The 27,984-nt window shown below is 45.9% G+C and overlaps 1 protein-coding gene across 2 annotated transcripts; it reads right to left on the bottom strand.

The window, feature by feature from the left end:
• LOC144671665 (guanylate-binding protein 3-like) lies at window positions 1-27,944 on the bottom strand. 2 transcript variants are annotated; one of them, XM_078533673.1, is made up of 9 exons: window positions 27,858-27,944; window positions 13,878-14,005; window positions 12,185-12,294; window positions 10,017-10,210; window positions 7,560-7,799; window positions 5,931-6,208; window positions 5,425-5,637; window positions 3,990-4,092; window positions 1-1,780 (listed from the first exon to the last, which is right to left on the bottom strand). In XM_078533673.1, the coding sequence occupies exons 2-9, from the start codon at window positions 13,956-13,958 to the stop codon at window positions 1,386-1,388; spliced, it is 1,614 nt and encodes a 537-aa protein (XP_078389799.1). In that variant the 5' UTR covers window positions 13,959-14,005; window positions 27,858-27,944; the 3' UTR covers window positions 1-1,385. The 2 variants fall into 2 exon arrangements, with proteins under 2 accessions (XP_078389799.1, XP_078389798.1); XM_078533672.1 differs by lacking the exon at window positions 27,858-27,944 and adding an exon at window positions 14,877-15,416.
• Between the last annotated feature and the right edge of the window lie 40 nt (window positions 27,945-27,984).

Below are 27,984 nucleotides of genomic sequence, written 5' to 3'. Positions count from 1 at the left end.
TAGTTTTACATTAATATTTTAACCTGGGTTGGGTTTTAGTACCTTAAAACTAATCATTTACCTATCTGGCCTATTTCTTGTAAGACTGCACACATTGGCAATATCTCATCCTTCATTCTTGTAAACTCCTGATATCATAGGACAACCCTTTCATCCCAGGAACCACTGCTTATTGCTGGGCAACTGCAGGAAATGCACCAAAAATATCACCATTGGTTCAGTGGATTTGCCATTGCATCTTCTACCTCAGTCTCCAGAATAGCAGGTGGCTCAGGAGGTAACACCATCTCCCCAAGACTAGTCTCCTATTAAGAAACCACCAGTAAGACTGTTTGATCACCAGAATAATCAAATGTGATGTTACTCATTATACTCCTGCCTAGCTAGCTGAGGGGGGGCTTTGCAATGCAGGATTGCCAGTGTCTGGGTTTACTATACATAAACTGGTCTGCTTCCAAATCATGTTAAGTCAGGACATGTGACAAATTTATTAAAAAGCTCAAGTTTGAAATGAGAGATTAAAAATACCTAGTTTGAACAATTACAATATTAGCCTGGACATTTAAGGCAAGTTGAGACAGCTGTACACACAGGGCAGCTCATTACAAGAGTGACCATTATCATGAGCAGATAATTTGTGTCCTCACCTTGTACAGCAAAATTGATGGCTCAGATTTCCTAATTGGCACTTTGCCATCCATTAAATGCAGTCTCGACCCACACACTAAAATGAAATGCATCTTCAATTGCCTTTGATAGCTAAAGTTCTTTAGCAAGAAAGTTCCTGAGGAACAAGTTGGGCATTCATCCTGTCGAGCCTGCTGCACCGATCAGATCGTGACTGATCTACCTCAAACACCATTTCCCTGTGCCATGTCCATATCCCTTGATGTCATTAGTCTCCAGAAGTATTGATTTCTGCTTTGAATATGCAGAATGATTGAGCTTCCACAGCCCACTGGAGAAGAGAATTCCAAAGATTCATCTTCCTCTGAATCAAGAAATCCCCCCTCAGTCTTAAATGGCCTGCCCCTCATCATGAGATTATGCCCCCTGGTTTTAGATTCACCAGCCAGGGGAAACATTTTATCTACACCCACCCTGCAAGAATTATTAAGTTTCAATGAGGTCAACACTCATTCTTCAAAACTTAGCGAATACAGATCCTGTCTTCCCAATCTATCCTCAAGACAATCCCACCACCCCAAGGATTAATTTGGTGAACCAGAATAGCAAGAATAAATTTTATTTTATACCAACTGTACAAAAGGCATTTAGTTTTCCATCAATTACACCATGTGCAATATATCATCTATTCAATGCAATATTGACATTTTTCCACTTTAGTTTTGTCAATTTGCCAAGAATCTACATCTATGAATGGATTATTCCTCCACTTCACCAATAAAACTGGTGGCAAGAGCTCTTGCTGCATTGAATATAGAGCGCAGGATTCCAATGAAATCTATAATGCCCAAAAAGCCACCAGCCCATGTCTGCTGCTCCTGACCCTTCAGCTGTTGAATTTGCTCTTCTATAAGCTCAGCTTTTTCATGGAAACCCTTTTCCAATACTGCCTTCTGCTCAGCCATCAGGCTTTCCAAGGCCTGTTCCTGCTCTTTTAACATTTCCTCTCTCTCCTCCACAATTTTCATCCTCATCTGCCGAAGATTTTCCTCATTGGTTCTTCTCTCATCCTCCCTCAGTTGCTTCAGCCCAAAGAGTTCCTCTTCCCGAGCCTTATTCACCTGTTCCATCAGGGTTGCCTTCTCCATTTCACCTTGTGGGAGAGGAAAAACAACTCAGGCTGGTAAGCAATACCAAGTCCCTTTACCCATCATCCCATGCTGGAAGGGCCTCAATTTCCATCTCTCCATGGTCTCACCCTTCCAGATCTTCATACTGTCCTCCAGCCAACCACCCTGATCTCTGTACTCCCACTGCTGGCTGATTTATGGATCCCTCTCCATCATAGCTTCCACTGCATTTATATAGCTGCCTAGGCCTTGAAATTCCCTCCTTAAAAACATCTGCCTCTACTCACCAGGTGGTCATTTGGCCAGTTATACCCATGAAGGCTCAGAGCTTTGCAATAATACCTCAACCCCTACTCTTTCCCAATAGCCCCATCAGGGAAGGCAATTTCCATTAAACCTGAACCCACCACAGCAAGCAGTGCACTCCAGATCACAACTTGCTGTGTAGTAAATGTTATCACCTCGCCTCTGGTTCTTTTCCCAATCACCTTAATCTTGAGTTATTGACCACCGGAAACTCCATTTATTTTATTCAAAAATCGAGAGTTGAAAAACACTCCGCCCAGCCTCTCTCCATAATGGCATCTCACCCCTGCTATCAATCTAATAATCTCTTCTGAAATCTTTCCATTGCTATCATTTATCCATGTCAGAGTCCAGTCATCTGAAAACTTTGATATTATGCCTGCTATATTGAATTCTGATCAGTAAATATCAGAGTAGCTGGGCTAATACTAACCTACATACACCACAGTATACTTCCTTCCAGTAAAAAGCAACCCCTCGCCACTACACTACCTTTGTACCAATGCTGGCACTATTCTTTTAATCCCATAGATTTAATTTTGCTAATAAGTTTATTAAGTGGCACTTGCAACACCTTTTCAATGTCCATATACTCAGCAGGAAAGATGATGGAATTTAATAGGGGAATGAGATGTTGCCTTTCAGCAGAAGGGAGAGGCAATAGATTAAATGGCACAGCTCTGGAGTTTGCTGGGACAGAGGAACTAGGGATTTTTAGGCTGCAGCACATTCAGTGAGCAAGTATATGGGATCTTTGGCTCAAGAGGCATTGCTGGAACCACTCTGGTTAGGCCGGGAGTTAGTATTGCACCCAGTTCTGGTCGCACCAAGGATGTGCAAATCCTTGAGGTTCAGTGGAGGTTTATGAGAAAAGCTCGAGCGTTTGGTGGGGGTGGGATTTTATGTAGCAAGGTTACATTGGAGAAACTGGTGGATCAAAGATGCACACAATTGTCTAATTTAACTAAGCTGGTCAAAGAAAAACTGCTCCTATTAGCTGGTACAAGATACTGACTAGGATTTTAGGCATGCATGCAGAACAATAGGAGGAAGTTTTTTTAAATTAATACAGCCACCTGAAATGATCAATGATTTTAAGGAAGTTGGATGTGCACATCCAAGGCTATGGAGAGATAAGAACAGTAATTGGGACTGACTGAGTTGGTCTACGTAAGAACTGGCATGGACTTGGAAGCACTGAAAGGCCTCCTGTAATGTAATGACTAGCATCCAGCACTGTAACCCTCATCACTCAATTATCCAAAAAGACTCCAGTTAGTAAACAAGCTCCTTTGTGACAAATGTGCGCTGACTCCATTATCTGAAATGCCACTTGAACATTTAAAGACGACAATAGCTGCCCTTTGGAATCATTGTCTAGCAGGGGGCCTTGGGGGTGGGGGAGGAAGGAGAAAGAAAATCAGCCATGATCTAATCAAATGGCAGAACAAGATCGAGGAGCTGAATGACCTCTTAAATTTGTATTTATGTTCCTCTACATTTGGAGCTGTTTACTTGATATTCGATTCTATTTGATGAGTGGAGATATTTCAGGACTGCCACCAAGAAATCTATGGGAAATTCTACTGTCCAACCACATGTCTCAAAACCTGTCAAATTGCTTTACATAAATGCTAGCACTCCTGACCAGGGTCTTAAGCACAACTTTCAGATAAGGAAATAAACAGCCACACTGGCCAGACTGCAGACAGGAAATATGGCACTCACTACCTCAACCTGTTTTCCACATCTTACCAAAAAGACCACTCATGAAATCACAGCAATACAAAATTTCAACCTTAGTAAACCACCATGCAAAGATGTGTGCTATATGAACTGACAGTTACAGAAAATTAGTGATTTATCCACGGAATCCTGCAGATTAACTATTAGAATGTGACAGTTGTGAGTAGTATCAGTCCTTACTGGCCAACAATTTCTCAGCTTCAGACAGCTTCTTCTCAGCTTGCAATATGGCGTGTGCCTCCATTTGCTTCCTCTTAAGAAAATCTGCAAGGATCACCTCAGCCTGGAATGAAACAAATGAGGGATTTCAGTTATGCTGATGCTAGAGAAGCTGGGGTTGGTGTGTTCCACAAGGTAAATCATAGAGAGATGTAAATGATGCTTAAAAATCATAAAAGATGTTTATGCAGTAGTTGGGGAGATATTTGACATCCGCAGATGAGTCAAGTAACAGATTCACGATTGGAAGAATTTGAAAGGGCAAGAGCTATTATCTCACCCATTATGATTCAGTATTCATTGCCTCCATACCCTCAGGAAGCAAGCTTCAAAGGAATTGAATTTCTGCCTGGAGAAAGGAAACTTGCTGGGTTGAGAAAAAAAGTTTGTATCTTTTTCAAAGATGGCTACTTCAGTCCTGCACAATATATTTCCTTAGAATTGTATCAAGAGGAGGCATTCAATACATGTCACTCCCAAGGTTAGTTATTATACTGTGAAATATTGCATTGGTTGAGGAATCACATCTACAGAAAGGCAGCAGGTGGATAGAAGTAAAATTCCAAAGCCGCCAAGATGGAATGTTTCATAAGCGTAGCTTAAGGCAAAAACACATAGGGGTAAAACCACAACTTCAAGATGCAAAGATGTGGCCTTTGGTTTAGGATGGATGTCAAAGGGTGGAAGCGATTGAAATTGGGATATCAGACTTGAGCATTTAACTTTAAGAGGAAAAACTCATGAAGTTAGAGCTTTTGCACCAGAGGAGTGGTTTGTTCATTTTAACCCCAAAGAACTATTTTGGAGAAATTATTTCCACTATTCAGTGAATCATTAAAAGGAGACAAGCAAAAAGATGAGTGGTGAATACAGAGGTGATTTCATCCCTTAAACATGGAAAATCCACATCAAGTACCTCTGCAGAGCCCTCCCAAATGCTACAAGACTGATGGAGTGGGAAGTCAGAGAGTTAGAGGGTATTTTTTCCCCTTGACACGTCTACCTTCTGTGCCCCATTCAGAAACTCAATTGGAATCTGATTTTCAGACTGAAAACTGTATAGGTTTTGACAGTGCCTAGATCTTCAAAAGGAAAAGGTCAGAACTTAAAACCATAATTCCATCACACTAATCAGCTTAATTTGGAAGCAAACTTCATCTAGAAATCCTTGCTGCTTCAATGAAAAACTCTTCCCCATTTCCCTAAACTTTTTCAGTCAATATCGTCAAGATTGGGAACATAATCCTAATTTTTCTTGTGGACCACCTCCCAATGCTCTATTTCCCAACACCACAGTTCAGTCACCTGACACTGCAACAGCCTAACTCTCACCCGCATAAAATACTACCGTGAGCCAATTTTCACCACTGGTCTTACTGACCATGTCAACTTTTACCTTGATTCCCTTTCCAGGTGCAGAGTGGTACTTGGACACCATCAGATTCCTGTCCTCTATGTAGAGCTGGTACCCACCGGGTCGAGTGTAAATCCCTTCCTGCAGTTTCTGGTCCATTTCTACAGAAAAGCTCTGAAGCAGACCTTGACATTTCTCCACAGAAAGCTGCTGATTCTTCTGACAGATATCCAGATACTGATGTGCGAGATCACACTGGGCCAAGACAAGATCAACATTACAAGCAAGGACCAGATGCAAATATGAGACACATTGCACCAAATTATGCACTTCAGTTGCACCAAATCAGGTGAAGGATGAGTACTGAACAAACAATGGAATATATTGTGATGCCGCAGAATTTGAGAATTCCATGACCTTAACAATCTTCAGGTTTAAACACAGGTTTAAAAAGAGGTGCATGCCACAGGAAAGTTTACAAATAAGCAGAATCAAACAACTAAAAAAGGTGAAAATAAATTGTGTAAAAAAGAGCCCGGAACTCTTACCACCACTTGTTGTTGATACTCTTGATGCTGGTCTTTGAATGAACGCTGCATGAAGACTTCAAGGGCCTCTTTCTCACATTTCCCATGTATGTCCGAAAGCTCCTTTGTTTCTGTGGGCATTTTTACCAGTTGCTCCATCTGTTGTCTGTAGTAATCCGAGGCCTGTCTTACAGCAGCAGCATTTTCTATCCTGGCCATAGAGGTAACGGCATCATCCAGGCAAGGGACAGCCCCGCTGGCAATAGCAGAGACATAGCTGCTGGCTAATATACCCAACACTGGAAGCAAAAATAAAAGCAAAAATAGAAAGACTTTTTCCCCCCCCCCAAAGCTTTCAACATCATGAAACTAAATTAATTGGATGCTATTTCCATAATTTTATCTCAATCATATATACCAATTGTAATGGCTTTCAATAGATCTATTCAAATAACTAGAGCAATGTGAAAAGCTGGGTATGCTCTAACACAGGGAAGGTTAGAGATTTTTGATGAGACGATCAAAATTGTGATCTTTTGATCAAAGCAAAGCGTAAATAGGGAAATAGTATTTCTACAGAGAGGAGTTACAGCCATAGGACATATTAAATATAATTGGCAAAAGCACCAGGGAGGGAGGGATACATTGTTAGTTATGATCTGGAGAGCTGCATAGAAGGGGTGTTGGAAGTTCATGCAATAGACACAGAAGTCTAAAAACAGGCTATAAAAACAAGATACCATTAATAAAACTTATCTTTATTGGACTTAAGTTGTAAAACCTGCTACCTCACGAGTGCCAAATGCATTTAAGAAGCAAGACAGTGAAAAGGAGAACATGACAGGATTAATAAGACGAGCACCAGGGTGGATCAGTTGGTCTCAATAATCGGTTTAGGCTGCAAATTCTATATGCTATTTGTTTTTTGGATATGGGCATCACTGGCAAGACCAGCATTTATTACCCATCACTAATTGCACTCAAGATGGTGAGCAAGCTTCTCAGACCACTGATGTCAGCAGTTTGTAGGCAAGGTAATTCCCAGTGCTGTTGGAGAGTACCATGATTTGGAGCCAGAGATGGTGAAATATGACCCTCAGATTCTCATTGCCTGAAATGAATGCGATTTGCTACCCATCAGCCAAACACTAACTGTTGTCCAGTTTTTACTGGACAAGCACAGATCAATCCATTGCCCTGGGGAGTTACAAATGCACTGAAGAGTCACAAATTACCAACCATTCTGGCTTCTGACCTGATGCTGGATGGAGGGATGAAGCAGTTGAAAAGGTTTGGGTGAGGAACTCCGACAGTGATGTATCATAACGAGATGGCTGCCCTAAAACCATTTTCCCATTGTGCTAGCTTTGACTCTAGCCAGAGATTCACTTCAATTCTACCAGGTCGACTACAGCAACTCAAAGGGAATTGGATAACATTTTGAAAAGGCAACATTTAGAACAGCTGGTAGAAGGGCAGTGGGGACTAGGATGAATTAGGGGATCTGGTAATGAGTTACATCTATACCAAAGGCCTCCTTCCATTCTACATTAGTTAACAGGAATACTCGTTAAAGCTTGCATATTTAACTGTGAATTCTGGATGTCCATTTAGCATGCGATGTTACCATTGATTTCAAGCCATACTCACTTCTGCCAGTAATGACATGGCCTCCCTTGAGACATTTGACTTGCGAGGTTTCATGGATGTACTTGCAGAACCGTTGGCACTCCTGAACAAAGCTCTGGTCTAGCTTCTGTTCTGGAATATGCTCCACTGTGTGCAGATCGCGGGCAACCGGCCGGACAAAGACAAAACATTTCCGTTTGGGAAAAAAGTTTCGGATGCACTGCCGGGGCAAGTTATATTCCATCACCCTTTTGGAATTACCTGAATTAACAAAAATCACATTCATGTGACTGAACTGTTGAAAGCTGCAACACCTGAATGGATATAATTCAGCAAACTAGAAAACAAATTAGGTTAACGAGGAAGGAATAAGGAATGTATAATCCCAGGTGAAAACCACCAATGCTGGGAATCATGGGGCTGAAAACACTGGCTCAAGGCCCAGAGGGAGAATAGAAAGCTGCCACCAAGATAGGACTATTGTTTTTATAATGATTTGCCCTTTCACAACAATAGGAGCCCATACAGTTGTCTTAGGGTTCAGGACAGTAGTGCTCCTTTCCTGGGATGTGGGCATTGCTGACAAGGCCAGCAATAGTTGCCCATCCCAAAATGCCCTTCAGCTGAGTGGGCTTACTTGACCATTTGAGGGCAGTCAAGGATCAACATTGCCGTGTTCTAGGGTCACATAAGGCAGGTTTCCTAGTTTTCCTGAAGGACATTAATTCATGATAATCAATTACAGTAGATTGGCTTTCAACTCATTTGAATGTATTTCTACCAGCTGCTTTTGGATTACTGGTAGAGTGACAGATGTGGGCGTCACTGGCCATATCAGCATATATTGCCCATCCTTAATTGTCTGAGGTGGTGGTGGTGAGCTGCCTTCTTGAACCCCTGCAGGCCCTGTGGTGTAGGTGCACCCAGTGCTGTTAGGAATTCCAGGATTTTGATCCAGCAGTGAAGGAATGGCAATATATTTCCAAGTCAGGATGGGTTGTGGCTTAGAGGGGAACTTTCAGCTGGTGGTGTTCCTATGTATCTGCTACCCTTGTCCTTCTAGGTGGTAATGTTTGTGGGCTTTGGAAGGTGCAGTCTAAGGAGCCTTGGTGAGTTTCTGCAGTGCCATCTTTGTAGATGGTACACACTGCTGCCACTATTGGTGGTGGAGGGAGTGAATGTTTGTGGCTGGGGTGTCAAACAAGTGGGCTGCTTTGTCCTGGATGGTATCGAGCTTGTGTTGTTGGAGCTGCACTCATCCAGGCAAATGGGGAGTATTCCATTACACCCCTCACTACGCCACCATCCTGACTGCTCCTTCAGTGACAAACACTTGGATCGACACTCGAAACAAGGGAACAAACGAGAAGGGAAAAAAAAGTGTTCAACGACGGCAGTTTAGTCAATAATTGGAGGAGCAAACATGGAAGGGAAAAAAAAGTGGGCTATTCCCAAGTAATGCCAGCACACTGCTTCGCCATCTTTCCTCCACACTGATTCCCGCATCCTTGGAAGTGAGATCAGAAGAATGTCCTGTCACAACCCCAAAGTGCTCACCAGGCTTCAGCAGTGTTGTCACTAGGGAATTTCACCAGGGACCCACAACAGTACCCTGTGGCCAGATCAACTGTTTTTGTCATTAGTAAGGGATTCCTGCAGTGTTGGGGTGAAGAGAGACAGCATTCAACCTTTTACCTCCCACGAGAGGAGATCAGGCCTCAGTCCAATGTGTGATCAGAATGATGGCAGTGCCACATCGTGAGTGCCAGCTTAGATTCTATTTAATTCTCTGGAGTGGCACTTAAACTCCCAACCTTCTGATTCAGCTGGGAGTGCCACCTGGCTGACAAGCAACACAATTATTCCCTGCAACAAGATTAACAGTTTGAGTAGTTTCCAATTGGGGCTGTCTATGGATTTACAGCAGTTAAGTCAGAAGGACTGTAGTTGTACTCCCTTGTGTCAAAGGCTGAACCCAGCAGTTGGAGTTGTATCAAAAACCAATGCATGAGATTGTCAGGTCGCTCTGTGTTGTCATTTAGAATGTGACCTTTTTCTTTCATGGGATGCAGGTCACTGGTTAAGGCCAGTATTTATTTCCCATTCCCACTGCCCCTGACTGAGTGGCTTGCTAGATCATAAGGCCATTTCAGAGGGCAGGTAAAGAGAGCTACGCTGCTATGCGTCTGGAGTCAGACATAGGGCAGACCAGGTTAAAAACTGCAGATTTCCTTCCCTAAAATGAACCCACCTGGTCCCTTATGACAATAAATACAGTTTTACAAGTTTAATAAATCTGGAAAGCTAAGTTCCACCACAGGATCCGATTTGAACATGTGCCCCAAAACCATTAGCCTGGGCCTCTGAACTCCTGCCCAGTGACAGTTCCACTATGCCACCATCTCTACTGCGAGGCATTGCTTAAAGTACTGTTAATTTGAAGCAACTGGGAACAAATGTAAAGGGCAATTCCATTACCTTTCTTCAGTAGCAGAGCATGTTCCAAATAGTCATCCTGATTCACCACTTTGCCCTCAATTTTCAGCTCTAGACTGAAGTCCCTGATGCACCAGACAAACGTCGGAAAAATCTTCAAATATTCAATCTCATCATCTTCATGGAAATCGTCGCTCGCTTTAACTTTAATGAGCTCAGTCAGCTCGGTGACAAAGCTGGGCTGGTTAAAGAACCCATTTCAAAAAGGAAACAAGCCAAACCAGGATACTCATCAATTCAATATTTTGCTCTGTGCAATTTGAGAAGTTCGTACTAACCTTATTCTATCTTCTCTTCAATGCTGTAAATCTCATAGCTGGTGCTCAATTGAAACATACAAATGTGCTAGTCATTGTGCAGCATTGAGAAAGAATTTGGCTGTAGCACAGGGATAACACTGGCCTTCAAGTACACTGGAGCATTAATAAGGAAACAGAGCTTAATATAGGCTCAAGTCCAGCTCAGTGTCACGCTGTCAGATGAGACCTTGAACTCCAAGTGTTTTCTTATTACTGCTACGGTGGTATTCAAAAGGCCAGTGTTATCCCTGTGCTGTAGCACAGCTTTTTCTCAATGCTGCCCAAGGTGAGATCTTGCTGTGCACAATTAAGCAGAGCTCCAGGTGACTTACTAATTGAACCAAGGTACCTGCAAAATCTCAGTCAGCATCTGATTGTCAAAGCACAAAAGGCATTAGAGTATTCCCATGGGTCAGATTTTCCCACAAGGCTGTCACAACCCAGTGTATAGTTAGCAACACTTGGTCAGGTGGGTTTTGATTAGAGAAAAACAGCAGAGGCAGCCATTTGACCCATCCATTTTACACCAGCTCTCAAGTATTCTGGTAAGTTCCACCTCCCATTCAAATTTCTCCAATCTTTTCCCAATTCCGCCCGAATCCATCACAATATCTTAACCAGACTTGGCATTATAATTCTCTCAAGTCATCTCCAATTCTTTATTAATCACCATAAATCTATGTGCTCTGATTATTGACCCTTCAGCCCAGTTGAAACTGTAACTAACTATTAAAACCCTTTAAATTTTTAAATACCATCCCTCAACCCTTCTCTAGTCCGAGAACAACAGCTTTTCCAATCTAGTGTCACTACCTGTCCCTGGAACTATCCTCTTCTGTACCCACTCCAAATCTTTGAAATTCTTCATAAAATTGTAGCCAGCTCTAGAATTCAACACGAAACTCCAGCTATGGCCGAGTAGCATTTTTTCATATCATAGCTTTGTACTCTTATGCTTCTATTGATAAGACACTCAACTCATTTTATTAACCTGCCCATCTTCAAAGATGGATATACAAGCCACCTCCACTCCACTCCACCCCAAGCCTGTTTTTGCATCTTCCTTAACATTGTATAATTTAACTTGTATTTTGGGAGGGAGAATGGAGGTAATACATCACCTCAGTATTTCACTGGAGAAAGGAATTAACCCCAAACAAGAATTAAGGCTGGTCAAGATGGGCCTTGTTTCACAACAGCCATTCATACATCCAGTGCTAATGAAGAGATGACTGCACCCTGAAACAGCTGAAAGTTTTACCAAAGCCCAGATTCCTCCAAACCCACGACCACTGCCATCTAGAAGGAAGTGGGCAGCAGACATGGTAACACCATGATCTGGAAGTTCCCCTCCAAGCCACTCGCCATCCTGACTTGGAAATGTATCATTCCTTCACTGTCACTGGGTCAAGATCCTGGAACTCCCTAACAGCACTGTGGGTGTACCTACACCATATGGACTGCAACAGTTCAAGATGACAGGTCACCATCTTCAAGGGCAGTTGGGGATGGGCAATAAATGCTGGCCTAGCCAGCGACATCCGCATCTTGTGAACAAATGAAAAAAAGGTTAATATCAAGTTACAGAAATGACAATTAACCATGGTGAAATTCTGCAGTTTTGATTCAGATGAGAAGCATGTTCACTTCATGCTCACTGAGCCTATAATTCCTACAAGTGCATGCCTGGTGAGGTGAATGTCATACGCAGTCAACAAATCAAGCTTTCAGTCAGTCACCCAATGGGTTTCATTCTGCATCTGAAATTTGTCCACCTGGATGCCAAAAGTCAACACCAATGTTACTTTGGAATGAAGTAGAGGATTCAATTCCTTGAAAGAAAAAGGATACTACAGTTTTTCTAGGGCATATTGATCGATTGTACCCATACTGTTGTAGACAAGGGTACTGCTCAGAAGTACAGCAAGAGCAAAGATCCAGCAGTCATTTTTCTGATCACCCTGAAGTAAAGCAAGCACATTGTTCAGTAACTCAACTGCCAAGGAATATCATGATGCAGCAAGTATTCCACCCAGCTGTAGAAATTCCATTCAGAAAAATTAATACAGGTACTAAATAGTACAATCATGGTTCCAACATGTATTCTGTTAAGAACAGCAATATAGCTCAATGAGGTTCTGGGAAATTAGTATTGCAAATGAGGGGAACAAGTCATTGTTCAGTGCAAGAGTAGAAAAAGGAATGAAAATATGGGGATTCAGAAAGGGACATAAGTTCAGTGAGAAAGAAGATTCCCAAATTCAGAAAAGTTAGTAACTGGTAGACTGATGATTGGAAGATAAGTATGAGATAAATATTCACTACACCATAAGGTAATAAACAATCTCATTTATCCAGAAGAAATGTGTACAAGTGGAGATATGCAATATTTCAGGTTAAATATCATGACAGTGCAGCTACAGGAGCATGTATGGAACACATGACTAATCTCACTCCTGAAATCAGTCAAGAACCAAAGGTTAGATCACAACAGAGGCTGTGGTTCGACTCATTATGGCTTTGGGAGGCTAGATCACCCAATATATCACCAGCTAATTTCGCACCTCTGTGCAAGAGTGTGTACAAACTGGGGGCACTGCCAATCAGTTACTCAACAGCTCATATTAAAATAGCGTATTATTTATTTGCAAGGCAGAGAAAGGACTGTCACCATGGAGGTGGAAACCAAGTAATCTTCAGAAGATTGTGCTTTGGTGGGGCAGGGGACTGATATGGATAAAGGGAAATCAGATGCAGATTAAATTTGATTGATTAATGATTTGGTCCAAGTCATACAGGCTTGAAACGTTAACTTTGTTTCTCTCTCCACAGATGCTGAGTTTTTCCAGCATTTTCTGTTTTGAATTGCATTTCAAGTGAGGCCACAATGTATACTACAAGCAGAAGAGTCTGCCTGCCCGAAAGTAGAAGTGCCAAAATTGATGGGAGAGTGGATTGAAAGACTTGCTGTTTCGTTTAGTCTGGAGAATGGCTGATTTTTAAAAAAATATTCTGGGACGTGGGTGTCACCCAATTGCCATTTACTGGCTTCTTCGGTTCAGAGGGCAGTGGGTCTGTCAGTCAGACACCTGGAGTCACGTGTAGGCCAACCCAGGTAAGGACGGCAGAACTAGACGGGTTTTCATGACAATTGGAAGATGGTTTCATGGTCACCATCACCGATACTAGTGCCCTGGTGGGATTTGAACCCATGTTCCCAGAGCATTAGCCTGGGTGTCTGGATGACCAGTCCAATGACATTACCACTTAAGTTTCCGTCTTCGTTGCGCTAACGCAAGTAGATTTCTCTCCGGGTGACACGGGCGGCGTCCGAAACCTGTCGGTTGCGAGTCCTTAGCCGTCAGCCCAGCTCACACTCGGCCGGGGAATGTACTCCAGTTAAACCAACGAATCCGCGATTCACTTCGGTCTAATGACTGTTCGGTTCGGGGCCTTTAAGCGGACAGATGACCGGGAGCGCTCGGTTAACCAGCGTCAACTCCCAATCGCAAGTGGGAGAAAGAGCGCCCTACACACAAATTACCTTCGAGACATCGCCCAGACCTTCCGTATCCAGCAGCACCAAGGAATGGTTCGTCTTGAGGGGATGAGGCAAGCACCACATCCAGATCCCTTTAGTGTGAGACTGAACCGTGGAGCCAAGGGGGAAACCTGCTTCAAACACGGACGTGGAAAACAGATCAATACGCCGGGCAGGTTTTAAGACGCATTTAACACAAGCCAAGCAAATCCACGCCCTATAGAATTACCCCAATGCCCAAGACACAAAGCGGAAAATCAGACATTAATTCTTTGGGTGGGACGGGCGGAGGGGGGAAAGGAGGAAATTAGGGAGGTCCCGAACTCAAAAGTCTTAATGGAATTGGTGCTGGGAATTTGCTGTGTCCCTCACTTTCCTTAGTTTAACATGGCCAGGTTACTGCAGCGGTTACCGACTGCTGCTTCCCCACAGGAGACCACCCCCCACCTCCGCCCAAAATAAAAAATCCTCCTTTGGTACAAGCGTAATCGAGGAAGGATGAACACTGGTTTGGTGCAGCAGGAGTTACTCTGGAACCAGACCAATTGTCAGTACATTAAGTTATGGGTGAATTGGGGGAGGACAGTCCCTCGCAAGAAGGGCTGGAAAAAGCAACAGAAGAGGTGAAACGTGGGTTGCTTGGTACAGATAACATTAAGACTATGACACATTGAGCACAAGTGAATATGACCGAAATGAGATCACCAGCTGTATATGCGCCTCACTCGGTTATTAGGCCATGTCTCGGCATTGGAAGAGCTGTCAGTTTATCAATTGCGCTTAAAAAGGCACAGCGAGTTATTACCCCCACCCCACCCCAGCAAACCGCCACTTCTGCTTTCGAGATTACTGCAAGTCTTTAAGGGCTCGGTGGGTTTAAGTGTTTATTGCCAATACTCATCAATATTAAATATCACCCCTCCCCACCACCCCCAAAGCAGATTCCCTGGCAAGTGCCCAGAAGCCTGGGGGGGGGGGGGGGGGGGGTGTGGAATGCCGTACCTTGCGTTTTTCCTGCCAGCCAGTTCATTAAGTAAGACTTCCCGGTTCTGTACAGTCCCACTATGGACACCACCACCACAGGCTCATGGTGGCTTGCGAGGATGTCCAGCGCCGCACGGTTTACCCGGAGGGAGCCGTCCAGGGCGTTCTCAATGAAGCACACAGGAGTAGGCATGAGCACGGCAAGATCCCTTTTCAGACAAAGCCACATGATAAATGATATTACACCAAGAGAGAAACACTTCCTACAGCGGCATCTCAGTCGTTCTCGGTTATACAAAGAAAGTTAGTCTGACTTTAACGCTCGGTTGTTGCAAGGCATTGGGATAAGGCAGGGTATGGTAACAAGGGCGACCGAAACTAAAGCCTCTGGAAATTCAGTTGCATCAAGTTTACAACTGGGACAAACTGAACTGGGTCCAGTTAAAACTCAATTCTAGGAATACAAATACTAAGTCTGGACTAAAATTAATCAACTACGGGCATTCTACAAAACCTTCGAGCGTTTACAGAAGAGAATGAACTAGAACTGCTGTTACATAGTTTAAAATCGGCCCAATCGACCGGGTTGGGAGGGGGGGGGGGGGGGAAATCACCTAGACACAATTGGACGTTGATAATTATCATCTGTAAGAAGTCATACAGACTCGAAACGTTAACCGTTTCTCGCTCCCCAGATGCTGTCAGACCTGCGGAGTGTTCCAAGCATTTCCTGGTTTTCATTTGAGATTTCCAGCATCCGCAGTATTTAGCGTTTACCATTTTATAAGACTTCCCACATCAGGTCACTCAAACCGAAGCGCATTACCCAATCTGATTCAGCAAGAAAAAGCAAAGCTGTACCTACATTCAAAAGCGAATCAACTTTTCAATCACGGAGAACCACCTCGTCATTACCCACCCTAAGGTTAAAACCCACACGCGGCGAGAGGGGAAGAATTTTACCCTGTGGTTCCTACCAGCTAGAGAAAGTGTGATTCCACATTCCTTATTTCACGTGAATCCAAAGAGCTGCCTGCATGTGATAACTTAAAGCCCACTTAAAACCACCATTATTTTTGCGTGGCGCACGTAATCCGCCCAATCTCTGTCTCCTCTTGATTCGACGATTAGCCAGTTAAGAGGAGCTGAGTGTCCTATTTGAAAGCGGTGCGGCTAATACTTCTTGTTATCGACAACCTTGTAAATAGATCATAGAGAAAAGTGGTCTTTTTCAAAACGGTACGGCTGACACGCTGGTGGGATAGTGGGGAATGTCTGAAGCTCCAGGTTTGAGTACTTCCCCACCCCAGGCTAAGTAGGTTGGTGCTCCACCTTCTAACATACGCCAATGGCTGGTGGTAGCAGCGGGAGAGATTCCTGGTTAACCATGTGGTGGAAGAACTTTGAAACTCAGCCCATCACTCTAGGCTACAATATGTATGTACATGTATGCTGCCATAGCAGCTCGGACAACCTGAGTGAACTGAAGCAAGGGAAACTCCGCTAGTCAATGGACGTTCTCCGGGCCCACTGGTGGGTGAAGACCTCGAGGTCACCGGCAGGTACCATGCGCTCCCTCTCCCGGAGGAGCAGCAGAAGAGAGATGGTTGAATGACACCCTCGACTGCCCACTGCCTGGACCTGTTGAAGGCCCAATGGGCCAGGCCCAGGAGCAATCCACCCAGGGGGATCTCCTGATCTGCATTTTTCTCCTCCCCTCTCTGCACCAGGTAGCAGATTATTGCCTGGGACAAGAATAGAGTGGGGCAGTAGGTGGGGTTAACTCCTGCTCTTTGGGGAAGAATTAGTGCTGTGGGATTCCTGAGTGCATAAGGAGCCTCAGCTTAATGTCTCCTCCATGTCTTCCCACAGCATTGTCCAATTGGCAGGGGCCAGGGACACCCTCCCAATTCTTGATTGAAGTATATAAGATCCTGAACGGCCTTGACAGGTTGGACGTGGAAAGGATGTTTCCTCTTGTGGGTGAGTCCAGAATAAGGGGCACTGTTTTAAAATTAGGAATCGCCCTTATAGGACAGAGATGAAGAGAATTTTTTTCTCTCTGAGGATTGCGTGACTTTGGAACCCTCTGCCTCAGAAGGTAGTGGAGGCAGGGTCATTGAATATTTTTAAGGCAGAGGTAGATTCTTGTTGGGCAAGGGAATCAAAGGTTATAGGGGGTAGTTGGGAATGTGGAATTTGAAATAAACAGATTGGCCATGAATGGTGGAGCAGGCTCAAGGGGCTGAATGGCCTACTTCTGCTCCTGTTTCACATATTCAGGTGTTTACATTCCAGCCCCTGGCAATGAGGTCACCTTTTTATCTCTTGTTGGAGAATCTTCTTGAACCTGCTCAGTTTATTTTGGTGTGCAACATGAGATCTCACCTCAACAGCCCTGAGATGTCTTAAGACCTTCACAGAGATAGGAAGGGGGGTGAGGATACCATCAAGCAGATGCCATCATGTGATTTGAAAACAAGGATGTTCATTTTAAAATCCAGGCATTGCTGGGCCTGGAGCCAATGTCAGTCACTGAGAATAGCAGTGATTGGTGAAAGGGAGTTGGCATGAATTAACATACAGACAGCAGAATGGTGGATGACCTGCAGTTGAGAGTGCAATGTGGGGAAACTCATGGAAGGGTTGAGTCTGAAACTAAAGCATAAGTTGAGCTGAGGTGGAGCGGAAATGGCTGGCATACTGTTAAAGTAGGAAGCCTTGGTTATGGTGCAGCTACATTGTCACAAACTTGTCTGAGTCAAATAGGATGCCAAGGGTGTGAAGAGTCTGATTCAGGCTCAGAAAGGTCAATGAAAGGGGTTAGTTGCTGGGAAACAGTGTCTGTAGTGGGGAACAGACTCTATGGATTCAACCTTCACTGCAGCCTTGACATTCAATGGCATTATTATCGCTGAATCCCCCACTATCAACATCCTAGGGGTTACTATTGACCAGAAACTGAACTGGACTCGCCATATAAATACTGTGATAAGAGCAGGTCAGAGGCTAGGAATCCTGCGATGAGTAACTCATCACCTGACTCCCCAAAGCCTGCCTACTATCTACAAGGCACAAGTCAGGAGTGTAATGGAATATTCTCCACTTGCCTGGATGAGTGAAGATCCAACAAGTCAAGAAGTTTGACACCATCCAGGATAAAGCAATCTGCTTGACTGGCACCCCTTCCATAAACATTCACTCCCACCACGACCGATGCACAGTGGCAGCAGTGTGTAGCATCTACAAGATACACACTGCAGGAACTCACCAAGGCTTCTTAGACAGCACCTTCCAAACCCACGACTGCTACCATTTAGAAGGGCAAGGGCAGCAGATACATGAGAACAGCACCACCTGGAAGTTCCCCTCTAAGCCACGCACCATCCTGACTTGGAACTATATTGCCATTCCTTCATTGCCGCTGGGTCAAAATCCTGGAACTCCTGCCCTAACAGCACTACACCACATGGACTGCAGTGGTTCAAGATTCCTGCAGCTTGCAGGTACAAGTGTCTGTGTCTCTGTCTCTCTCGCTGGAGGCAAGTCAGAAAAGCCAAAGTCAAAAAGGAAACAGGACAGTACCTTCAGCTCCCCTGCAGAACTAAGTGTCTTCAAGCCAACTGCTAAACTGGCAAAGTCAGCTCTACTGGAATCATTCGACTTAATGGCCACAACATTTCGCCATCTACTCCTCAGACAAGCCAAAGACTGATTTGTATACCTTTTTTAAACTTCTTTATTTTTGGACTCAACTTCTCATTTCTGATCTGTGTGTATGTGTTGCATTTTTGTTTTTTCTTTGCCCCTGGTTTATAGTAACTAACAAACTTGCTTGCTCTTTGACTCAAGAAAGCCTGGTTAAATTGGCTCCTTCCAAAACATAAATACATTTGGACTGGGAAAATGTATCCATGAGGAAAGGGAATCTTTTTAAATTAACATTGTTGCAACCAACTGAGGGGGTTGAAAAAAGAAGGGGAGCCAGCTCTTTCTTCATCCAGGAGCATAAAAAAATTGGGAGGATGTTGCCTGGGGACTGGTCATAAATTAGGAGCTCAATGCTGGGATAGTTCCCACAGACGAAACAAAAGAATTTAGTCGGGAAAGTAAACTTCCTTTGAAACCGATTTTTAAAAACTGCCAACAAAAGGTTTCCTTGAGTCTGTACTGCTAAAGTGTAGCAATGTCCACATTTGATGCCAGTCCTTTACCAGGAAAAATAGGGGAAGTTACTTTTGAGGATATGAAGTTCTGCCTCTCGAACAGTTAAGAGCTAGCAAATCGTTTAGAATTAGAATTTCATCTGAAAGCCAGAAAACCTGAAATTTTAAGAGGGGTGGCCAGCGGTCTACAGGTGGAGATTGAGGATGATGAAAACAGAGCAGCGGTAGAGAGATTAAAATTGGAGCAGTGGAAATTAGAATTTCAGGAAAGGGAAAGAGGAAAGGGCACAGAGGAGAGAGGGAATTTCGGGACAGAAGGAGGGAAAGGGAGTTTAAACTAAAACAGCACGAGCTGAGGGACAGGAATCCTACTGTGTCCCTTGAAGACACCACTAGCTCAGACTTGAGGGCTAAGTCAATCCAGTTTGATCATTTAATCCCCAAGTTTGATGAAGCAGAGGTGGAAGCTGCCTTTATCCCCTTTGAGCAGTTAAATTGGTCCCTATTACTGCAGAGTAAGCTTTCCGAGAAGGCTCAAGGTTTATTCCCTCTTGGTTGAGGAAAGTGCCACTGACTATGGGACAGAAAAAAGGGCTACGTTAAGTGCATACCAGTTAGTGCCAGATGCATACTGTCAAATTCTGTACCCTCAGGAAACCGCCTGACCAGACGTACCTGGAATTTGAAAGACTTAAGCAAATTGCTTTTGACCAGTGGGTGTAGGCACTTAAAACAGAAGCCACTTATGAAAACCTCTGAAATAATTCTCTTTGAGGAGTTTAAAAACTCAACCCTTCCCCATAAGGACTCACCTAGAGAAACAGGGGGCAGGCAGGCAGCCACACGGGTGATGATTGAGCTGATCCACAAACCTTTGTTCCAGAAGAGACCCTCCCCAAGTCACCCCCCAACCAACTGGAAAGGATGGAGGTGGAGAGAATGTAAGGAAACTGAGCATCCATGGGAGTGAGGGAAATGCTGGGGGCCTTTGTCAGGACAGAAAGGGTTGCGCTGAGATGAAAAGTGAGGCCGAGAAGCCTGTGTTTTAACTGCCAGAAGGTAGGACAACTCCGGGCCAACTGCTGGAGGTTACAGGAAAACCATCGGGATCTATTTGGACACATACACCCTGTGCACAGAATGGGGATCAGTCAGAGAGCATAGCAGACCAGGCTATGGCTCTGACTGTGGCTGTGAATCCTGATAGATGTGCTCCCGAGTGTGCAGGTGAGGTTAAACCATGGCATTCTGTTTTTACACCAGTTGCCCATTTTGGGGATCCACAAGTGACCTCTGGGATATCGCAAGCTCCACCCACAGATGCCATTTTTGTGAAGGCACACAACTTTGTGCATTTTGCCCGGGACCAGGATACAAGAGTGTTAGGATTTGCCCAGAACTCGGATTTTCCACAGGTGCAGGGTGCCATCGACTGCACTTGCATGATGCTTAGATCTCCGTGGCAACAAGTGGTCAACTACGTCAACCGGAAGTGCTTCCACTTGCTGAACATTCAGCTGGTCTGCAACTGCCACAAACTTATCCTGCAGGCCTGCGCACAGTTTCCAGGGACTGTCCATGACTCCTATATTCTCACTAGGTCTCAGGTCCCTGATGTGTTCCAGGGTCCACAGAGGATGCAGGATTAACTCCTTGGGGATGAAGGCTACCTGCAATTGATATGGCTGATGAAGCCTGTGCAGTGGCCTCGGACTGTAGCAGAGAGAAGGTATAATGAGGCTTATGCTGCAAGTTGCATTTTGGTGGAGGAAGCCATTAGGATGTTGAAAGTGAGGTTCTGGTGCCTAGACCAGTCTAGTGGAGCCCTGCAATATAGTTCAGAGGGTGTCACACATCGTCGTCATCTGCTGCGCCCTTCTCAACCTGACACTTTGAGGAAAAGGGTAGCTGGGGTGAGATCAATCTGCCTGGCACCCCTCTTACGTACACACTGTTGGAGGCCATCTATGGTGTCAGGATGGAGTTGAGCCCACACAGCAGTGCAGGAGCAAAGTCCTGGACCAAAATCTCCATGGTGGCCGCTATCCTACCAGTGTTGACCTCGGTGCGTTGCCATGTCGGCGCTATCCATCGTGCCTTGCAATCTGAGGAGTGCAGTGGATATCCCTTCTTGATGTTCCCAATCTTGCCTTTGCAGCTCTAGCAACTGTGACATGACTGAGTCCAGAGGCTTGTCATCTGACTCAGACTCAACAATATTCTGGTCTCCAGCAGTCCTTGGAATGCCAGGACCTGGGAAGTCCCTGCTGCCACCTGCAGGGGGTCAGACAGTGTGATGTGCTCACCAGATTGTGATCCCAATGCTACTCTAAAGCTAGGTCCCACCGAGGTGTGTGTCTCTGTGCTGGTGGAGGGTGTGGGTAAGTGCTGTGACAAGACTTGAAGGAGGGCGCTTCCAGGTTCCTCTTCAGAGGTTTCTTTGAGGCTTGATTGGAGGCCCTAGGTCATGGACTCAGTCCACTGTTTCCTAGATGCACCTGTGAAAGCAAGAAGAAATAATTAGTGCATGGCAGTGGCCTGTGAAACAGGCCACATCACTCATGGCATGGTTGTCTGACAGATGTTGAACTGCTGGATTCTCTCTTGGTAGAGTAATGTCAATCTCACTGTCAGCACAGGACCAGTCCAGATCCTTGTCGGCCAGCTGGATGGCTCTGTTCTCGAAGCCTGTGGTTACCTTGATTTCGGGCATTCCTCCACTGGTCTACAACCTCTCACTGTTGTGTGCCAGCTTGTGCTGCACAAATAGAGGTAGAGAGAGTGTAAGCAGCACGCCTCTCAGGCCAGATGATAGATATGCCTAGCCTGAAAAGTTGGTGAGTGGTGCCACAGACAGCATGAGGATACGATCCGCAAGGCAGATGATGTTTGAGAGAGTGAATGGTGATGTCCCTTAAACTGGCAGTGAGTGAGATCCCTGTGAGCTGAGAGTGAGAAGAGTGACTTACCCTAGCGGAACGCAGATCGTTCATCCTCTTTCGGAACTGGGTGGCTGTCCTCTTTTGCAGGTGACCACCGCTGCCTCCGCCTCCCATGTTGGATTGGTGACCTTGCTTGTCTTCACCCAGAGTGGGGGTAGAGGACTTTGGCGGGCCTTCCAGTAGATGCCCAAGGGAGGGGTTGCTAAATCTGGGAGCAGCATGTTTCCTCCCTTTGGCAGCCATGGGTTTCTGATGCTTTAGAGAGAGCTAGCTCTGTGCAGGGGCGGCCTTTTAAATAAGACGCCCAGATTACTGAAGGCCGGAGGTGATGGTGTGGCGGGCGAATCAGAGACAGTCCCGCCAGCAACCCGCATTTTCTCTGAGAACGCGTTATTAAGGAGGCAGAACACGTTAGGAATGGGATGATACAGCATGAAAACCTGCCATTGTGGCTGCTGGGTAAAACGTCCTTTTTCTTGCTCACTAGCGCACTCTGTAAATCTGGGATGATTCCACGCCACAGTGTATCTGAGAGCAGGAGGTTTCACCAGTTTACATGCGATGTATTTCTAGCGTGGAGAGCAGGGGATTTAAGAATAAAATAGAAAATCTCAGTAATGTATGGCATCAAAATGTAAACAAGTAGCACATAAACTGTCAGCAAATGCTGTTGTGTTATTAAAATGCTGTCCAGAATCACTTTATTAAAATATATTAAAAAAATAAATTTATTTTATAAATAAATAAATTTATATATAAATATATATTATATATATATATAAAATTATTTAAAACATAAATACACAATGTATTTATGTGTGTGTGTATATATATATATATATATATATATATACATAAATACATAAATGTATATATGTATTTATATATTTTTTTTTGCAAAAATATACTTTATTCATAAAATATCTTCAATCACATTCCAAACCATTTCAAAAACACCATTACAAGGGTACAATCCAGGTTAAACTTTTACAAAATGTATCACCAGGTGCATCAGTACAAACAATATTACAATCATTTACAGCCTTTCATTTTGAGCTGTACAGCCTGAGGGGCTCTAAACAGTTCCCAGTCTCTCGGTGCGCTGTGGCAGAAAGGTCTTAGACAGCGACCCTTCCCCATTGCGCCTTTGCGGCAGCTGCCCCAAGCTTTAGTGCGTCCCTCAGCACGTAGTCCTGGACTTTGGATTGTGCCAGTCCGCAACAATCGGTCGGGGACAACTCTTTGCGCTGGAAGACCAACAAGTTTCGGGCAGACCAAAGCGCGTCTTTCACCGAGTTGATGATCCTCCAGCTGCAGTTGATGTTTGTCTCGGTGTGTGTCCCTGGGAACAGCCCGTAGAGCACAGAGTCCTGTGTCACAGAACTGCTCGGGATGAACCTCGACAGCAACCACTGCATCTCTCTCCAGACTTTCTTTGCAAAGGCACAATCCACAAGGAGGTGAACAACGGTCTCTTCCCCACCACAGCCACCTCGAGGGCAACGTGCAGAGGGGGTGAGACTCCTGGCGTGTAGGAAGGATCTGACGGGGAGGGCCTTTCTCACCACCAGCCAAGCTACGTCTTGGTGCTTGTTGGAAAGTTCTGGCGATGAGGCATTCTGCCAAATGACTTTGACAGTCTGCTCGGGGAACCATCCCACAGGGTCCACCCTCTCCTTTTCCCTCAGGGCCTCTAGGACGTTACGTGCTGACCACTGCCTGATGGACTTGTGGTCAAAGGTGTTTTTCTGCATAAATTTTTCCACCAGGGACAGGTGGTACGGCACGGTCCAACTACTTGGAGCGTTCCGCGGCAGCGTGGCCAGACCCATCCTTCGCAACACCGGGGACAGGTAGAACCTCAGCACGTAGTGACACTTGGTGTTTGCGTACTGAGGGTCTACGCACCGCTTGATGCAGCCACACACAAAGGTGGCCATCAGTATGAGGGCGATGTTGGGCACGTTTTTCCCCCCTTTATCTAGAGGCTTGTACATCGCGTCCCTGCGGACACGATCCATTTTCGACCTCCAGATAAAGCGGAAGATGGCTCGAGTGATCGCCATCGCGCAGGAGTCTGGAATGGGCCAGACCTGCGCCACGTACAGCAACAGCGAGAGTGCCTCACACCTGATGACCAGGTTCTTACCCGCAATGGAGAGGGAGCGTCGCTCCCACATGCCCAGTTTCCTTTTCACCATAGCCACTCGCCCCTTCCAGTTTCTAACGCATGCCCCGGTCTCTCCGAACCATATCCCCAGCACCTTCAGGCCGTCAGCCCTGACAGTGAAGGGGACAAAGGATCGGTCAGCCCAGTTCCCAAAGAACATGGCCTCGCTCTTCCCACGATTTACCTTGGCTCCCGAGGCCAGTTCGAACTGGTCGCAGATGTGGATCAGTCTGCGCACCGACAGCGGATCCGAGCAGAAGACGGCGACGTCGTCCATGTACAGGGAGGCTTTTACCTGAGTGCCTCCACTGCCTGGGATCGTCACTCCTCTTATGCCCGGATCCTTCCTGATGGACTCGGCAAAGGGTTCTATGCAACACACGAAAAGGACAGGCGAGAGAGGACAGCCCTGCCTGACTCCAGATTTAATCGGAAAGCTATCTGTTTCCCACCCATTGATTGAGACTGCGCTACTGATGTTAGTGTAGAGCAGTTGGATCCAATTTCGAATTCCCTCCCCAAACCCCATTTTGGAGAGCACATCCCCCATGCAGATTCTGCATGTTTTTCTGGAGTCGGGACATTTCCCTCTGTTCCTTTCTAGCTTTCTGGGTGCCTTTGAGGATGAAAAACCTCTTGATGTTTCCCTTGATCACTTCCCACCAGTGTGTCAGGGACTCAAAGAGGGGTTTCACGGTTCTCCAACCTTTGTAATCCCTCTTGAGCTCCTCAATGTTCTCTGGGGTCAGCAGTTGCACATTTAGCTTCCATGCCCCCCTGCCAACCCTCAGGTCCTTCTCCAAGTGGCAGTCCGCCAGTAGGAGGCAGTGGTCAGAGAAGAACACCGGCTTGACCTCGGTGGATCTGACTGTGAATGCACGGGACACAAACAGGAAGTCTATCCTGGAACGAATGGACCCGTCTGGCCGCGACCAGGTGTATCTACGCTGCGCTCCGTCTGCAGGGTTGCTGAAGACGTCGTGCAGCTTGGCATCCTTAACTGTTTCCATCAGGGATCTGGACGTAGCATCCAATCTGCTGCCAGCCCTGCCGGATCGTCCAGCCGCATCGATGATGCAGTTGAAGTCACCGCCCAGAATGACCGGCCTGGAGGTCGCCAGCAGCAGTGGGAGCTGCTGAAAAACCTCCAGCCGCTCAGCCCCTTGTGCCGGGCCATACACGTTAATTAACCGGAGTGGAGCGTTCTTGTACATTACGTCTGCTACGAGGAGTCGCCCGCCCACCACCTCCTTGACCTCGGAGACGGTGAAGTTGCCTCCCCGCAGCAGAATACCCAGGCCGGAGGAACGAGAGTCATTTCCGCCCGACCAGATCGATGGCCCATGGGACCACCATCGTGACCATTGCCTGTAGGAGCTGAGGTGCGGTATCGCACACTCCTGCAGAAACAACAGGTCAGCTTTGACCTTGGCTAGGTAGTCCAAGGTCGCAACACATCGCGTAGTAGATTTAATGCTACGCACATTTATGGATACAATCTTTAAACCCATTTTAAAGCATTTATTCTCCTACCAAACCCACTGTCTCTGAGAGTCCCAGACCTTTAGTCTGCTCCTTCATACCCGTAGTGAGCTCAAATTCCTTCACTTTGGATGGGCTGAGGTAGATCTCCTTGGCAGTGTTCTGCTCAGGTGGCATCTGGAGGTTCACGTAGAGAGCGGGTTTTGAGATGACCTTTGCTGGAGAAGCTTCTCCAAAACTCACCCCCTCTGGGGTGTTGCTGTTCCCGGCTTCCTGGAGCTGGGGTGCGATGATTGCCTCACTGCTCCCAGATTCCAGGGGCTGTGGTGCACTGGCCTCCTCAGGTTGCAGGCAAAGTTGGAGTGCGCTGGTCTCCTTGTTGTCTCCAATTTTCTGGAGCTCGGGTGTCTCGTCCTCCAACGCCCTGGAGCTTTGCCGCCTCTTCTGTCGGTGCCGCCCTGGCACTTCACCATCCGAAGAGCTGCTGCCCTTGTCATCCATGTCGGATGGGAGACGCCTCTTGCCGCTTCTCTGGGAAATGGCTTTGCTTCTTCTTCGCTCCTTCTTACTTTTGTTGTTCTTCACCGTCCGCCACTCCCCCTGCTGCTTTTCCACTGCTGCCTCCTCCTCCATTGATTCGCTGTCCTGAGGACTGTGAGGTTTAGGGGGTAGTGCCGTTGATTGGCTCTCTGTTGCCTCAATCTCTTTCTCCACCTTGTCTCTCTCTGTGTCCTCCTTTGTCCCGTTGAGCTCCCTGGGGGCCTTGGTGGTTGGAGTGACACGAAACATTTCTTCTGCTTCCCCCTCGTTGGCTTTGGCTGCCTGTGCGTAAGTACGGCAGCGTTTGGGGCAGGTCCTGTAGAGGTGACCTGCCTCGCCACACAGGTTGCAGCACTTGGCCTGTTTGCAGTCTTTTGTCTGGTGCCCTTCCTGTTTGCAGATCTTGCAGAGGGAGGCGCTGCAGTTGGCCGCCACATGACCAGCCTTGCCGCATGAGCGACAATGCTTGGGTTGCCCAGCGTAGACCAGGTAGCCACGGTTTCCCCCGATAGCGAAACTGGAAGGAGGGTGGAAAATGGCTCCCTTACCATCGGTCTTTAGCGTGACCTTAAACAGGCGTTTGCCTGTCCAGATCCCCAAGTCGTCTCGAATCTCGGTGCCGCTCCCCACCTTATCGAAGTACCTGGTGAGGAAGGTGACCACGTCGGCGACAGGGACGAAGGGGTTGTACACATGCACCATCACCACACGTTCCCGTTGCAACGGCAGAGAAAAGTGCGGCTCCGCCGTCAGGATCTTCATTTCCGGCAGGTCTTTCTTCTCCTCGAACACCCTCAGGAGCTGGACGCAGTCTGCCACCCGCTTGAACGTCACGTCGAAATAACCAGCTTTGCAGAAGTCCTGCAGGGTGTAGATCTCCGGAGCTTCGAAGCCGCACGCCTTCAACAGGATCCTCCTGGCGAAGAAGTCCCGATCCATAGGTGATCCTCCTTCGCTGTCGTTCACCGTGACTCGGACGGTGATAGGTAACCCACGGTATGGATTTCGATTGGTTATAGCCTTTCCATCCCAACCTTGCCTTGGCAGGACCATGGTGTCGCCCCTGCAACACTTGATCTTAGCCAAAAGGCCGAGAAGCGATATATATAAATGAATGCATTATGAAAGTGCATCTCTACCCAAGTTCTAAACACGAGTCAACGAACGAAACCTTTCTTGATCAACTGCTTTAATGCTATGGTAACATTAAGTTGCTGCTTGCGTCAAACTCAACAATGGCATCAAGATCGTTAAATTCAGAGTATAGTGAGAAAATTAGTTGCAATCTGGCCCAATCATAACGCACAGAACTGACTGACTTCAAAATGATATGAGGGTGGAGAGTGAGCATCAGGGCCCAAACACTCCCACTGGCTCCACTATAATGGCAGTGAACTCACAGGAGAGCCCCCATAGAAATTCACTCTTTGAGATTGGTATACAGTAGTTTGGAGAATAAGAAAAGAGAATGTTCATTTCTCAAATGACTTGAGACAGGGCTTTTCTGGGCAGTCAGCAGCTTCAGATTTATCTGAAAGTAAAACACAAAATAGTCAAATACTTGATATCTGTTCTGATCATTATCTAGTCTCCCACTTGAAGATGTATGGAATATGAGTTACAATTAATACATTTTATTTCCAAGGAGGTTAAGGCCATGCAAATTGACAATATTGGTGGAACACATCAATTTTCTTACTTTAGACTTACCAATGTGGATTTGTGTAGCAGTATCCCATGAGGTGGCTGCTATTTCAGTAATTGGCTGTTTTTACTTTCACTCCAGGGTTCAGTATATTCAGTGTCTTTCTCTCCTTGACCTAATC

The sequence above is a fragment of the Cetorhinus maximus genome, chromosome 33, assembly GCF_964194155.1.
Source record: "Cetorhinus maximus chromosome 33, sCetMax3.hap1.1, whole genome shotgun sequence".
Classification (NCBI taxonomy): domain Eukaryota; kingdom Metazoa; phylum Chordata; class Chondrichthyes; order Lamniformes; family Cetorhinidae; genus Cetorhinus; species Cetorhinus maximus.
Note: the sequence above shows the minus strand (reverse complement) of the source record. Positions and strands in the feature narration are given on the sequence as shown.